Raw genomic sequence first — 15,035 nt, 5'->3', positions numbered from 1 at the left:
GATGCGCGGCAGTGTTAGGTATGCATTAAGTATTTGTATAAATGAAATAGTGTCCTCACAACAGTCTACCACCTTCCTCCCACTCTCTCTTTGTACGTGAAATGAATGTGTGCTGTGCGGTGTGTTTCTGTCACTACCTGTTTGTTTCTTTGTGTATGTTGGAGTGTGTGTGTGTGTGTGTGTGTGTGTGTGTGTGTGTGTGTTTCTGTCCCTGTGCCGATTTGTCAACACACCTGTGTGGTCTTGTGATGGCTTGTTTGTCTGTGTGTCCAGTGAGGGGAAGATGGTTGTTCTGTCTCTAGCAATCGGGCTGGCTGAACAGGATGACTTTGCCAACCTCCCAGATCTGCAGGAAGCGCCAGCAAGCAAAGAAAACGAAACCACACCAGAAAAGAGGTAATGAGAGAACTAGAGAGAAGTTGAGAATTCGTTATGCAAGCTGTTTGTCATATAGTGGCGAGGTATGCAATGATGTAATGTCGTGCAATTTGAAAGTGTTTGCAGCACTTTTTATCCCTGTTTTGTTGATATTCTGGTCCAGAGTGACATGAAAGACAGTCTGAAATGGTGAAGTCATTATGAAAAACAATATAGACAATACATTTCAAAATTAAAAAATATTCCATCTAAAAATATATGATTTGAAAAATCTTTACCTCTTGTTTGCTTGTGCTCAATATTTGTTTGGCAATTCATAAAAATACTGATGTCATTAGTGTCGTCCAATCTAAGCCTCCATTTTCCCCTCAAATTTTATTTATGTTTCAAAGTCTTCTCTCCACTGCCAGAAATATACGTCTGCTGGACAAATCTCCATGTGAGATCTTCTGTTGATGCAATTATTTGCAAATCAGTCCTTCAGGCCATTAAAGCATGACATGGCCTTGGTATTATGGCACTGCTTGATACTGCTCGATTAGTTGTCTACCTCTAATCACAATGTTTTTCTGGAACTTCCAACACTGAACTAAAGACTCAGTCCCTTTCTTGCCGTTTGTGTTCCTTTTTGATATTATGTTCAGCTTCATGTTCACCACATCTTAGGTCCACTTGTTCCTTTTTTCATGTCCTCTATCTGTGTTCTTCATCCAGACCTTTTGAACGGCTTATCTGCAGCTCTTTACTGTTCGATACTGTGAGTCGCAGGCACAGGAGAAGGGCACCCTCATTATTTAGTCGTGAGGTTCCTCAGATGAAACACATGTCTAAAAATATGCTAACCTCTCATCTCCCAGTGATCTCGGAGCAGCTGTCAGACACTAGCACAATCTCTCAGCTGGTGAACAAAGGACTAAACCGGCTGCCCTCTTATCATATCAGAGTGTTTGAGGGATAAAGTGCCTAACCCGCTGTTTTCACACGGCTGTGGATGAACCTGGGTGTAGTCCCACATAACAAGTTTTCTCAAAAACGTCTCTGCAGTGCATCCAAGTTCTAACTAGGTCAGCTTTTGTTGAGAAAAAATAGCAGTCTGTCTCGGAAGAAAACAACATTTGTCTTGTTTTTGATGTCATTGCAACAATTAGGACCTTTTTTATGCTTTTGAAATTGAATTTAAAATGCGGGTCAGTCAGGGGATGAGGACCAGCTACCTCTTGTCCCTCCGATCCTTCTCCCTCCCTCTCACTGGAGGTCTGTCAAGCACCTAACTGTAGTCACAGCCAGCCAGTGAGCCTCTACCCCGAGGGGTCGCGTGGGCCAAGTCTCCAAGTGTCCGTCCTTCCACAACTAATAAGAGCTCTCCATCATCATCTCTGTCCGTCTCTCTCATCTCTGTGTCTCTGTAGTTACGCGGTAAGCTCCCTGGGCCCGTCTGCCGGCTTGCTCCCGGCCGTTTTCATGGAGCCCAGCAGACTGAGAACGATGTAACAGGATGATCCGGCCAAGAATATATGTGATGAGACGAGACGTTGTCAGACAGTGAAAGAGAGACACAGCTTTCTAGAGAAATATGATACAAGCTAAAAATAGACAGTCCTCTAGAGGTTCGGGATTCTGTTGTTTTATTCATGAAATCAAATACAGCTCGCAACACAAATATATACAAACACCAAATCTGATCATAGAGATATGATTGGATAAAAGCCATGTGCGCTTTGTATTACGTTAACTCTAAATATGGACGGTAAACAAGCAGACCAAGTGGAACTCCTGCTTTTAGAGATTTAGCCATTTATAGGGCTGCATTAAAGGTCACACAGGCTCATTTTTAGGGTCATACTTATATTTTGGGTTTCTGCTAGAACATGTTTACATGCTTCAAGTTGAAAAATACTTTATTTTTCTCATAATCTGTCTGAAACGCTCCGTTATAGCACCTGTCTCTTTAAACTCCCCTACCGAAAAAGCCCAGCCTGCTCAGATTGGTTTGCATTTTCCTGTCTTTCGCATATCTGCGCTGTCGCCATCTTTACAGTGTCGCCGCAGCCGCGGGCTCACTGTGTGTGTCAACTAACTGGGGTTTCGTGGCACTTCTACCGACTGTGTAGTTGTGACATCAAAGCCTTACGGAAGTCCTGACGGCTCATTCAGAAGGCCCTGCTTCTGAATACGGGCTGTAAGCAGTTCTCTGTGGATTGAGCATTCAAATACTTTTAGTATTTATATACCTAAACCTGCTTTATAATACATGGGACCTTTAACAGATTTTTTTTAGCCACTTGGGGGCAGCTGAACAAGCTGTAAACACAACATCGACATTGTTATGGTGAACATGTTAGCAAACAGTGGCTCTGTTTTCCACTCCACCAACAGCTGGGAGAAATATTTGGGTATTTAGGTGCTAAATGCTTAATTATGTTCACCAGCGATGAGCTAAAGAGGCTAAAAAGGAAACTAGTTGGTGATACTTCTTTGTCAGTTCATCACTACCAGCAATCTCTTTCACATTTCGCACATTACTCCATTGTTGTGAAAAATAAATGTTGATTAATGCAGCTTGATTGTTTTTTTGGAAATCAATCAGTCGTCGCTATTCACAGGTGCCAGGAGACTATGAGTCAGGAATCATAATTACCTCATCAAACAGTGGTTTTGTATCCCTTGTTCAATGTAGAATATGTTTAAATAGGTGTAGAGATATATGACTTGTCAAATATATTGTGAGTTTGTAAATCAGTGGTTATATGCGGGCAGACACTGCAGTGGTGTACAATTAGACTCTGATAAATGCTCTTCAAAGCTTGCAACATAACATTGAGATATGATCTATTTTCACCACCTGTAACTCATTTACAACCTAAAACCAAATACACTGAACAAAACACTTGTTTTTTGCGCTCATTTTTCTTTCCTTTTTTTTCTCTGCAAACTAAAGACTCGCAAATTTTGTTCACAAATTGGATCGGTGTGTATGTCAGCCTGTTCCAATTTCTGCCATTATCCAACAACTTTGCAACTTTGTCATTCAAGAGGAGTGGGCATCATTCCACAACCAACAACCTGAGAAATGTGTCGCACTGCGTGACGCAAATGGTGGTCACACAAGATACTTTTTGGGGGTATATGCGACAAAAAAATACATTTCTACTCATGTAAAATCCAAATAAATGTCCACCCCCCAAGATAAACCTTCAAATCTTAGACTGGCCTTGTATTGGAACCAGCCAAAGATGCACCTGTATACTAACAATGCTGTTTAATCAGCATCTTGATTAGCCACACCTGTCAGGTGGATGGGTAATCCTGTTGCTCAGTAACGTTTTAGAGAAACAAGCCTTTTGTGTGCAGAGAAAAAGTCGGAGATATTTCATTTCATCACGTGAAAAATGGGAACAAAAACAAAAGTATTGCGTTTTCTGTTCACTGCACTTGCAGAAGAGCCTGTTTTCATCAATGACAGCTGAACTCACATGCAGATTGCTGAGTGAAATCTTCCCTGCTTGCTGAACAAATTTACTGAGTTCATTATCTTCAGTGTGTTGTGTTTGTGTGTAAAGTTTCATGTTAATCTGTGATTTGGGATGCAGAAATAGTCCAAGCTGTTGTCTACAGAAGCTGTCTTGTACTTATTACATCTTAGAGATGAAATCCCAGAAGACACCAATTCAGCTGTGATTACAGTTAATTATATGATTGTCAAAGGACACATTTGGTTTCTCGCTGATCTGTGGTTTTCTGGCTGTGCGCGAAGTGAAAGGTCCTCTAATCTCCTACGTGCGTCTTGTTATGTAAGTCAGTTTGGGTCCCTGTGGTATAGGCCGGTCACAGCCCTGCGGTGGACCGGACATAATCACCCACCTGCAGATAACTATGATGGAAGCTCTGAAGCTGCCGTTGCACGGCGGAGCTGAATCTTAATGAGCTCAGAGATTCGCCAACCACAGAGACGCAATAAAGAAATGAATATGAATAAACCCAAAAGAGCCCACTGGCACCGGAAAACCTCCACTCTGAGCACCGAGTTTGTAAAAGCTGTAAAATGTGCAACGCTTTCTGAAATGGCGCATTTCAAAGTCTGCTTCCATTCAATGTAAACCAAGCATACTTGTGTTCACACAGACTGTTAATGGGACGTTCAAATATCGGTTGCAGACCACTCTGAATGAGGTCTAGAATATGGTAATATATTTATACATGTGTTGCTTTAACCATCTACAATAAATCACTGAAACTGAGATATTTGTTATATTTTCAAAGTCCTGGTGTGGTACAATACACTAGGTGCTTTCAGTGTGATTGACCATTCATAACTTTTAAATGAGAAACATGCACCATGTTAACACAAAAAAATGTACGCTTGAGAGAAGCTGGAAAGTCTTGTGGGGAAGAAAGAGACGAAACTCGCAGACATCATTGTTTGGATGAATGTCAAACAGCATTTATATCGAATACATTATGAGTAAAAAGAACAAGCTCCCACACACTGTCAACACGTAACGATGGTAAATTATGGTGAATTTCAAGGACTACGTTATGCTAAACAGCCTTTGTCAGGGTTTTTCATTGAATCATGTTTGATGATGCTGTTAATTAATTATACTCATATAAATAATACAGAAAATAACATTTCTATGCTCATACTGGGAATGTATCCCTTCTGTAGGGATACAAAGTTTCTTCTTGTTGTTTCTTGGCTGAATTGATTACATTTGTTTTAGGTCTGCAGTTTCCCTCGGCTCTATTAAGCAGCTGTCTTTCAGCTCATTGTTTTGGTTTTCCAGCTCACAGCATTGTTTTTGCTTCACTCTCATCACCCTCATTTCAGCTGTTTGAAAAAAAGAAAAAAATTTCATTTTTAATCAGGCAGTCTGACTGAGATTTAGATCTCATTTTCAAAAGACGACTGAGAACGAGAAACCTTCATATGAATATAATAAATCAGCAGAACAGAAACCATACAAACACACAATAAACAAGAATTACAATAATTACAATAATCATAAGAAAGACATCAGATATTAAAGGGGGGGATGGAGGACTCCAGTTTGAAACTGCAGTTCTGCCAACATCACTGCGTACATGAGGGTAACTAAGGTAAAGTAGTTACTGGATCGTGTGGTTCCTATAGATTTCAATGACAGAGGAGATGCGATGTAGTTTGGAAGCTTCAACAGTAGAGCTTTACAAATGAATAACATGAGATGGCTATTTCTTCTTGACTGTAAGGACGTCCATTCAACCGTGTGATCCAGAGAACAATGATGAGTCTGATGTTTGTCATTTGTGATGACGCGTAATGTAAAACGATACACAGCGTTTCACAGCTGAAGTGTTGATGGGGCAGCATGATGATACAGAATATCCCCATCGTCAAGGACAGACGTGAAGGTTGACTGCACAATACGTTTACGGTTGGAAGAAGACAGACATCCTTCAATTATGTACAAGAAGCCAAGTTAGATTTTTAATTTTTGAGTCAAATGCTAAATATGAATTTTGAATGAAGGTCTGCTGTCGTGTCAGAATTTATGACTCGGCAAGAGTAATGTGAGTGCCATCTAAAGTTTAAATGGCAGGAAAGTCAGTGTCACTGGTGGAGGTAGGGATTGCCACTCTGTATTTAAAACTATTCTGGTGAACATAGTGCAGAATTTAGCATATAGTGCACCTATATATTATATATAACATAACTTATATTCGCTTCCCAGAAACCCGCTAAGCTATTAAGTAGCACCCAAAGTCAAAACAGAAACATTTTTAGTGGATTTGGTTTGATTTGGTTTGATTTGGTTAGAGAATAAAGAAGATGAGAATAAACACGGTTCTCTGTACGACATTCAGAGCATAATAAGATAGAGTGGCGTAATGGCTACCTGAGATGACCATGAAGTCACGCTCCATCTGTGTTTTGGTGTTTTGTAGTCGGAGCTTCTCTGTGGTTTGTTTTCATAACCGGGCCGGTTTGTGCGTGCATTTTGGTGCATTTGAGTGTCTCTGTTGCGTCTCACTGACTAGCTAATGGCCGCCACTCTGCACTGCACCTGTTACCACTGATAACGCCGCCTCGCCTTAGTGGGAATCAGATCTCTAATCTTGGCAGAGGTATAACGTCACCCTGTGCTCGCTGAGTTGCAGAACGCTAGACTGTACAGTGTTAATCAAGCGAGAAGTTGTTGCCACCCTTCATCAGCTGACATATCCGACCATGTGTGTCTGAACCAGCAATCACAGTGAGTCAAGCCTTCCAATGACTCCCCAGGCCGGCCACTGGTCCCCATGGCAGCCTCTGGACCCTGCAGTGGCCCGGGAGGAAAGATGATTGGAAAGAAAAAGCGATGTCGGTCAGCACAAACGAGGCATCTTTTCAAAAAAACCTGTCAGATCTAAGTCTGGAGCTCATTCACCATTTCCCTGGTTCTTGCTTGTGGCTACAAGCAGGGAGCTGATTTAAGAGAGCCCATGAAAGGAAAGTGAGGGAGACGTCACAGCGAAGGTGACAGTGAGTAGTGGAAAAGAAAACAAACAGTGTTCTTGAAGTCATTTAACACATTTCATTGACTTTTATCTCTAATTCTGAAACAGATATGTCATCACTGCAGGTTATGTATGCACGGAACGCGTTATTTACAAAAACAGCAACTCCCCAGTGACTAAATCTCAAGAATAAGGCAGCAGAAGTCTATTCGAAGGGCATGAAGCCTGTCGAACACTGTAGATGGCTCCATTAGTTGTATTAGCCTGCGTGTTGAGGAGGGCGGTGGCCGGGTGATTTGTCCCTGTTGGTGGGGAGCGCTGAGTGGGCTGACATTGCTGCCTGGACCTCATCCATCATGGGACATGGTGGGACCTCCCGGTATATTGTGTTTCATGGTCTCCGAGGGCAAGTGTATGATCAGCAGGACCCAGATACAGACATGTTTATGGAGACACACTTCCTATCCAGGCCCTGCTGGTAACCCTCATCCCTCATGTTCTCACCCGTCCATCCACTCTCCCGCCCTCCCCCTCTGCTTCCCATTCCTCTCCCCGTCCATTCATCAATTTCCTCTCCCTCCTCCCCAGTGCTCATTTTTGTTTTTCAATAAGGCTCCTCATCTCTCCTTCATTCCATCTCTCCACCTTTGCCTTCTCTCTCAATCTCACCTCCACGCTCTATTTAATTGCATCGATTAAACATGTATTTCTTTCTTATGCCAGTTTATCTCTCTCTTTCTTTCTCCTTTTCCATTCCACTATCTCCTTTTTTCACGTGATCCACCCATTCCCGAGGGTGTTGACTGGATTTGTGACGGGATGATGTCACAGTACGCTCCTCTGTCAGCGTAGATGACTGTCAGCTCGGCCAGGCTCTGATAAATCTTCTCCTTGTGGGCAGTTTCCATGCATTGGTATACAGTATGTTTGCCCACACGCCCATGAGCTTTCTGTAACATCCCTGTATCACCTTTAGATGTCTGTGCTAGTTGCATGTGATACGATTTGGCCCTAAATATAGAAACACAACACAGTTATATCCCAGTTCTATTTCTTGCTGGTTTAATTCCCCTAAATGACAAAAAAAACCAATATTATTTCATATTGTTTTCCCACATGAAGCCAGACATGAAAATAAACGCAATGAATCTTTGTCACTTTATAGCTTATCTAATATCCTGAGGCACGTTATCTTAATTATTTTTGCATGACTTCTGGAGAATGATAACTGAAACTGACAGAGGGTAAAATACCAACAAAAATAAGCTCTCCGATCCGCTTTCTATTAGCCGTAGTGCATCTCTGTGATCAGTATTTACGGCAGTCACTTAGTACACAGGGGACTAAACACATTTTATTCAATTCATCGAGAGGTATAAAATTGTGAAGAATCTTCTCATTAAACCCTATTTTCTTGAAATTGCATTTATATACTAATTTATTTTCGGAATTACATTTTGATGAGAAAAGTGGGATTATGTTCAGTGGCAACGTTTTTCTTTTTAAGGAGAGGAAAGTGTTACATTTTTACACGGCACATACGTCATGGTAAGTCAGGGTGGATGATGGGTATTCAGAGCACAGGACTTTGATACCTTTTGACTGTGGCTTGGATCAAATTAATAGTCTGAATTCATCTGTTGCACAAATCTGTCTAATTATTGACTATCTTAAGCAGTAGTTGCAATGAATTCTGGATAAATTCACACTTTTTTCCAAACATAATAAATATGGCTTACCGAGCTACCCACATCGAACCGCTCGGCTCTCTGTTCACTCGAGCAGAAAATGTTTGCATTCTGCAGGAATTCAGCAAGGAGAGGACGTTTTACTGTTAAAATGCAGTGAAGCGTGTAACAATACCAAAAAAAACTTCCATTATCATAAAATTTGCAGAGCTGAGATGCTGTGGCTTCCCAATGTGATCGAGCTCATTACTTCTGCGAACCCATCAGTCAGGCTCATAGTTAGTTTCTTTAGGCAAACCAAACCGCCTGACGATGTCCTCACTGCTGTATACTTCCAGCGAGTTACTGAAGCCTCTAAAAACGTTTCCCCTTCTCATTACTCGCTCCACAATAGTGTTAACAAGCCACAAATTATGAGCCACGTATTCCTTTTTTTTTATGTGGCACCACATGGTCAGCAGGTGTAACTGATCCACGGAACCACGGAAACATGGCTATTAGGCTTGAAATACATCTGTGTTTGTTTTTGTGAAACTGCTTAACTTGCATCAGACTTAAATAAGAGCAAAATGAAGACTGGCCTAATACTGCAGACCCGGCTAGAATTTTGTTGTGAAACCTTCCCCCGCGAGTCTTGTGTGGTTTGGTTCAACAAAATCACTCTGGGGTTGGGGAAACCCTGTGGTTTCAGCTCAATGTTAATGTTCTGTCTCATGCTTCAAGTCACTGTTTCTTCTCTGAATTAAAGACTACAATCTTTCCCTAAACGTAAACAAATGCTGCAGGGCCTCAATGTAACCAGCAAAAGATGTATCCTGCTTCAGCTGCTACGACATTCTGAGATAGATTTTTGACATGTGCGAATTATTATTATTCTAATTATTTGTCTTATTTGTTTATAAGTGTATAGTAACAGGTCAAGATGTTATTCGTCAAATAACCAAAAAAAATCCTTTCACCTTCCTTTAACATGTTATTGAAACGCAACTTATATAGAAACAAATATCTATTTAGATCAGTTGAAGTGAAACATACACATGAGCACATGTAAGTAGTGAAGTGCTTCAAATGGATCATTGAAGGCGGACTCTGCTGAATGTTTTTTCTGCTCAGCATGTGACAAAGTTTTTATTCCTATCAGTTTTTCTCACCCCTCAGTCTGGTTATATTTAGAAAATAAAAACTCAGCGCGTGCTTCATTATATGTGCAGAGATACCATTTCTAAGCTAGAGTGTCTTGTGTCCCAGCTGTGAGGAGGCATGCAGCAGGACAATATGGTCGCAAAGATTTGGTTATGACACGTGATGATTCAAATTCTTGCAATTTGCTTTGCCTGCTCTGAAGCTTCTGTAAGGACGTTGTCTCTTGCTCATGTTCCTTGTCGAATTACACCAAAGATGGCTTGCAGCTCAGTCCCAGATGAAGGCCATGAGGTCAAAAGTCAAGGTTTTGAGGTTCGATGTGTCAGATCAAAGTGGTCATTGTCCAGGGATATTGCCCTCGACCTCCAGGACCTACAGGATTGCGTGTGTGTGTGTGTGTGTGTATGCGCTCATTTGTTTTGTTATAGACTTGCCGGTTGATAATTTGCATTTCCCATCAAAAAAGTGAGGTGCAGAGTTATATTAGAGCTGGTCTCAGTCTGATGATCCAGACCCAGATTAGCAGGGGAAGAAGGTTCCATAATTGCTCATTTTTGTTGCTGCCTGTTGTTATGAGCATCATGGCTGGAGGTTGTTCTGCACTTTTTTTGGGCATAATGAATCAGCCATTTTCAACGTGACCTCACGTATACTCAGTGGTGTTAGGGTTCGGGGGTTTGGAGAAGTGTATATGAGGGAAGAGTGTGTTCCAGGAGTGCGTTTCAAAGTCTTTCTAAATGTGTGCTCCCTTTGCCCCGTGGCCTTTTAGCTATTTTTAATGTATGCCCCTCTCTGTGTAAATTCCTTGTTTTTTTTTACTGCCCTCTTTTGAAGGCTCCTGTTACCATGGTTACTGCAACCCTGTGCAAAATCTGTGATGGTAGTGAGTACAACTTAAAGTGGGAGCACACATTACAGTAGTCATGGCTCCAACAACCTCTAAAGAATGAATTATGTAACTGACGAGATAGTCGCCAGCAGCTACGGATATCTTCACAAGTTCACCACCGCGGCATTATAAATAAATGTCATTTTTTGCTTTCTAATAATTACAAAAATGTTGACTTCATGTCTAGCTTTGACAGTGAATCAAACAATAACTGCAGTGAGAATAATTCACTTGTTTTTAGTGACAATTCCTCATTGTCACACACGACTATTTCTGCAAAATGTCTCGTCAATTTATTTTAATCAGACTCAATTTTAAATGTTATCATATCTGGTTGAGATATTATGCAACACCAGTGCCCTGCATCCTGTGTGTGTGTGTGTGTGTGTGTGTGTGTTTGACGGTGAGTAAATATGTATATTTACACGCATGAATGGACTCACCTCAGTACCACACCCAATTGCTCAATGTCCCGCAGGCCGTTGCTGAGTCAACAGTCTTCACTCGAGGACACTGTGCAGTTTGTTTCCCTTTCATGTTAATCTTTGGTGACTATGACACCACAACTGCACTTGCCCAATACAAAATCCTCTAGGAATGCAGGGTTTTGTTGCAACAAGTGTGTTATTATCATGTTGATTTATCTCCATTAAATGTGTCTGTGTCCCCAACACAAAATCAGACAATAAAGGCAGGCGGTGTGGGAAGAAAAGGAGAACAAATAACATAATAACACATTGTGGCATGAAACCGTTGTCTTTGTAAAATACACGTCATGCAACCGACAAATGGACTTGTAGACCTGCAAGAAGATGCAGTAAGAAAGAAAGACAAAATATTACATTAAATCAAGAGACACATTGCTGTCATTTCTTAATGCAGAGAAATAATGGCTCAGATGTCTTTATCAGATGCTACATAGAATAGCGAGCTTATGAAACGGCACACTTTCACATTTTGAATTTAGCCTGGCTGCACTGTTGGCGCTCTGACCTGCAGATCACAGGAAATAAACGCAGAGTGACGAATCCGTTCTTTTCTCTTCCACACCATATCCTTTTCTCCTCCTCTCCCTCTCCCTCACTCTGCTTTTGCTTGTCTCTTTGCTGCACAGACCCTGTCCATCTCTCACTCCTCTTCACATCCAGCCTCCTTCCATTTTTCTTGCTCATGCAACGTGTCAGTTTGCTTCCTTTCCTCTCCTTTAGTGCATCTGACTCTTTACCCAAATCAGATCTTTTTTTGCTTCCTTTCTTTGCTTTCTCTCTCAGCTTGTGTGTGAGTTATTGTGTGTGTCTCACAATAATGTGTCTGTAACCTCCCTTTGTTCGTTATATTAATCCTCTGGATCTTAACGATCGAAAATCCTCTCCGTCACTTTTTTTCAACCTCTGTGCAGCGATAAGTCTTCAAATGCATCTTTTCTTCTCAGATCATATTTCCCACAATAGTGTCTTCTAATCTCACTTCTGCTTTTACCTTTGTGTTTCACAGCTCACCTGCTCCATCGCTCACTATCTCTGTCTCTCTGACTCTTTCTGTTTGTTCTTTCTTGGCCGTCTCTCTCACAGAGATAAGTGCTCATTAGTCGTATTCGTCAATGCGCCTAGACTGGTATCAGATCTTTGTATTTTCCCTGTTTACCAAAATGTTACATAATATGAGCCAGGAGTCATGTTTACCCTTCACTAATTTTAGTATTTTCTTTTTTTTCTTAATTTGTTTTTCAAGGATTATCAGTCAGATGTATCGTTGTTTATTTTTACAGGTCTTGTACTGTACAGTTTGGTTTTGGTTGATGGCCTGTATGTGAAGTGACAGGTGGTGATGGAGAAAGATTCACATTGGTGTATGTTTCATTTTAATTATATTAATTCAGCAAGACATTGTTTCTTGAACACTTTTGCAGTCCACAGTAAGGCTGACCACAGCCTCTTACCCCTTGAGAGACAGATGCTACTGCAGGTGCCCTTTTAGAGGACCTTAGCATAAAGACTGGAAAAAGATTTTCTTGCAAAGGCTTCCTCAACATTTTGGAACCGTGTTGCTTCTATTCAGCCACGAGAGTGTTAGAGAGGACCGGTACTGATGTCGGGCCATTAAACCTGGATCACAATTGGTGTTGGATGGGCTCGAGGTCAAGTTCTCCCACACCAAAGCTGGGGAAAACATTTCTTTATGGACTCCTTGTTGTTTACAGAAGAAATGTAAGTATGCAACAGGAAAAGACCCCTGATTATTAGCATGTTTATGTAATTATGTGTGTGTTTGTGTCTATGTTAACAGGACTCCGGGTAACAAACCAGGCAGCAGCCCCAGAGGTCAGACCCCAGACGAGAGCGGACGCCGGCACGATGCCAACTCCTCTGTTTCTGACTTGGCCAACTCCGTCACCAGTGACCAGCTCATGGTAACACACAATATCAACACAGTGTATCTGAAGCCCCATCAGATACGTTTTATTGATTCACCAGTAACTCATTCCTGATGTGTTTTCTGCATTGCCGAGCTCATCTATATTAAGACGATGGGGACTGTTGTCAGCAAAGCCTTTTAAGTCTTAATAAATGAGACAGCTGAGAGACTTGAGTGGTGCTTCATGATCATCTTTCCTAATCTAAGATGAAAGTTATATTCAGGCCTTGAGACAAGGAAGTGGGCGATGAATCACGGGTGTATCGAACATAATATAAAACACGAAAAATATGGCTCAATACAAATAAATCGCCATTGTGAACAATGTAATAAATTCAGGTTATATTAGCTTATGGGACATTTAGCAATACATGTTAATACATGTTATGTCCATCGGCTTTGTTTTTAACTTGCAGCAGCTTAGCTTCTCCTGTTATGGTATATTTAGGTATTTTTAATAAGATGTATGTTCATATTCTTTATGAGCTCTCTCAAACAACATGTGATTTAGTCAGAGTTCAGTGTTACAAATCCACTGTCTGTAAACTCTGGTCTTTTTTCTGTAGTGTTGGCCGTCACTTCTGTCAGTGATCATATATTTTACTTCTCAAATTAATTGGTGCGATTTGTGAACAAAGCAGTACTGCTAAAGAGATGTCCGCTGGGGTGAGAAAACTCAAGCATCCGAGCCAACACCAAGGTTTGCCAAAACTGTCCATTGTGAACATCACCATTTACTTAATGACCTCCTGGTTTAACTTTGCCCGCCAGATCACAGGAGTTACTTTGGTGAGTGCAGTGTGTAATTGAAATGATGGACAATGCCACAAAAATAAGTTTCAATAAACCATAATCATCCTTAAAAAATGTTTCTGCATGAGGTGTTTACATTTATTTGTCCGCCACCTACTGTAAATAATGTGCCGTGTCCGTTCTGGAGAAGAAAGCAAGAAAAGAAAGCCTACACACTTCAGTTCGATTCAGCAAAGTCCTGTGAGAAGTGTTTCCTCCTCACAAGTCTTTCATCACTTAGAAAGCAATGTCTTCATCCCACTCAGCTCACCCACCTGTCGAGCACCGCTGCTATAGTTATTGCCATACAGCATCTTATCTCACTGAAACATACAGTACTCATCACCCTGCAGTGAGACACTGGGAGGGGGGGGGGGTGCTCCTGTTTCAGCGTGGTTCGGTAATTAGCTGTGAAAGAACACACAGCGCTGTGGGTGCTGCGAGAATATGGCAGCGATGGGTATGAGCAGTGTGTAATTATGTGGGTCTCGTGGTGTGTCTGACGAATTCACAGTGGCGGTGCTTAATGATAATACTCATTCTGGGCAGTATTGCCAAAGGCGCCTATACATTACACAACCGTCCTTTCATGCTGAAAATACCCATCCTGCACTTTTGAGCCACTTGTGCTGCTATAGAAACAGTGGCAGTATATACCGTTTATATTTGACAAACTATAACTGAGGAGAAAGGGATGCAAAGAGACGGCATTGAACGTTAGAGTATATATACGTCCAACCCCCTCAAGCGTCTCATGTGATAGGGGTTGGGGAGGATGGGTGGGGGTCCTGTCAGCATCGCATGGTTCTTATCAAGATGTACTCTTGCTGCTTTCATTTTTTGATGTGCTCTCAGGCCCAGTGACAGTGTGGTGTGAACGTGTCTTTGCCTCTGTGTCAACACACATCCGCACATTTGCAGAGGTTTTTATGTGCTTTATTTGTTCGAAGGATGAGGCTGGGGATAGTCTAGCTTTTTCATTTGGGATTTGTCAACAAAGCCCATAAAAAGAGCAAAACCAGCAATGCATTAATCTGTCCCTCAATACTTTCTGACTTCCCCCGTTTTCAGTATCTGTGGCACTCAGCACCAAGCACATTCATTCTTACAGGAAACGAAAATCTTTACAAGTTAGTCACGAATATATATTTCATGTTTTAAAAAGGCTAAATAAGTTCCTAAAACAGCAGGGCACTGGAGCTTTTACAAATGTTACTCAAACAATCGTCGATGTTTTTCTTGGCGACTATTTT

General features: G+C 41.4%; 1 protein-coding gene across 1 annotated transcript in view; it reads left to right on the top strand.

The window, feature by feature from the left end:
* Nucleotides 1-15,035, top strand: part of syt7b (synaptotagmin VIIb) — a gene marked incomplete at both ends in the record, with an annotated part of 86,641 nt that overhangs the window by 67,342 nt on the left and 4,264 nt on the right. The window contains 2 exons of the mRNA XM_079293485.1: nucleotides 274-396; nucleotides 12,862-12,985. Of these exons, the coding sequence (XP_079149611.1) occupies nucleotides 274-396; nucleotides 12,862-12,985 (247 nt within the window). The remainder of the gene's footprint in view (nucleotides 1-273; nucleotides 397-12,861; nucleotides 12,986-15,035) is intronic.

The sequence above is a fragment of the Melanostigma gelatinosum genome (genome assembly GCF_949748355.1).
Source record: "Melanostigma gelatinosum genome assembly, chromosome: 2".
Classification (NCBI taxonomy): domain Eukaryota; kingdom Metazoa; phylum Chordata; class Actinopteri; order Perciformes; family Zoarcidae; genus Melanostigma; species Melanostigma gelatinosum.
This window is presented reverse-complemented; position numbering and strand designations above follow the sequence as displayed.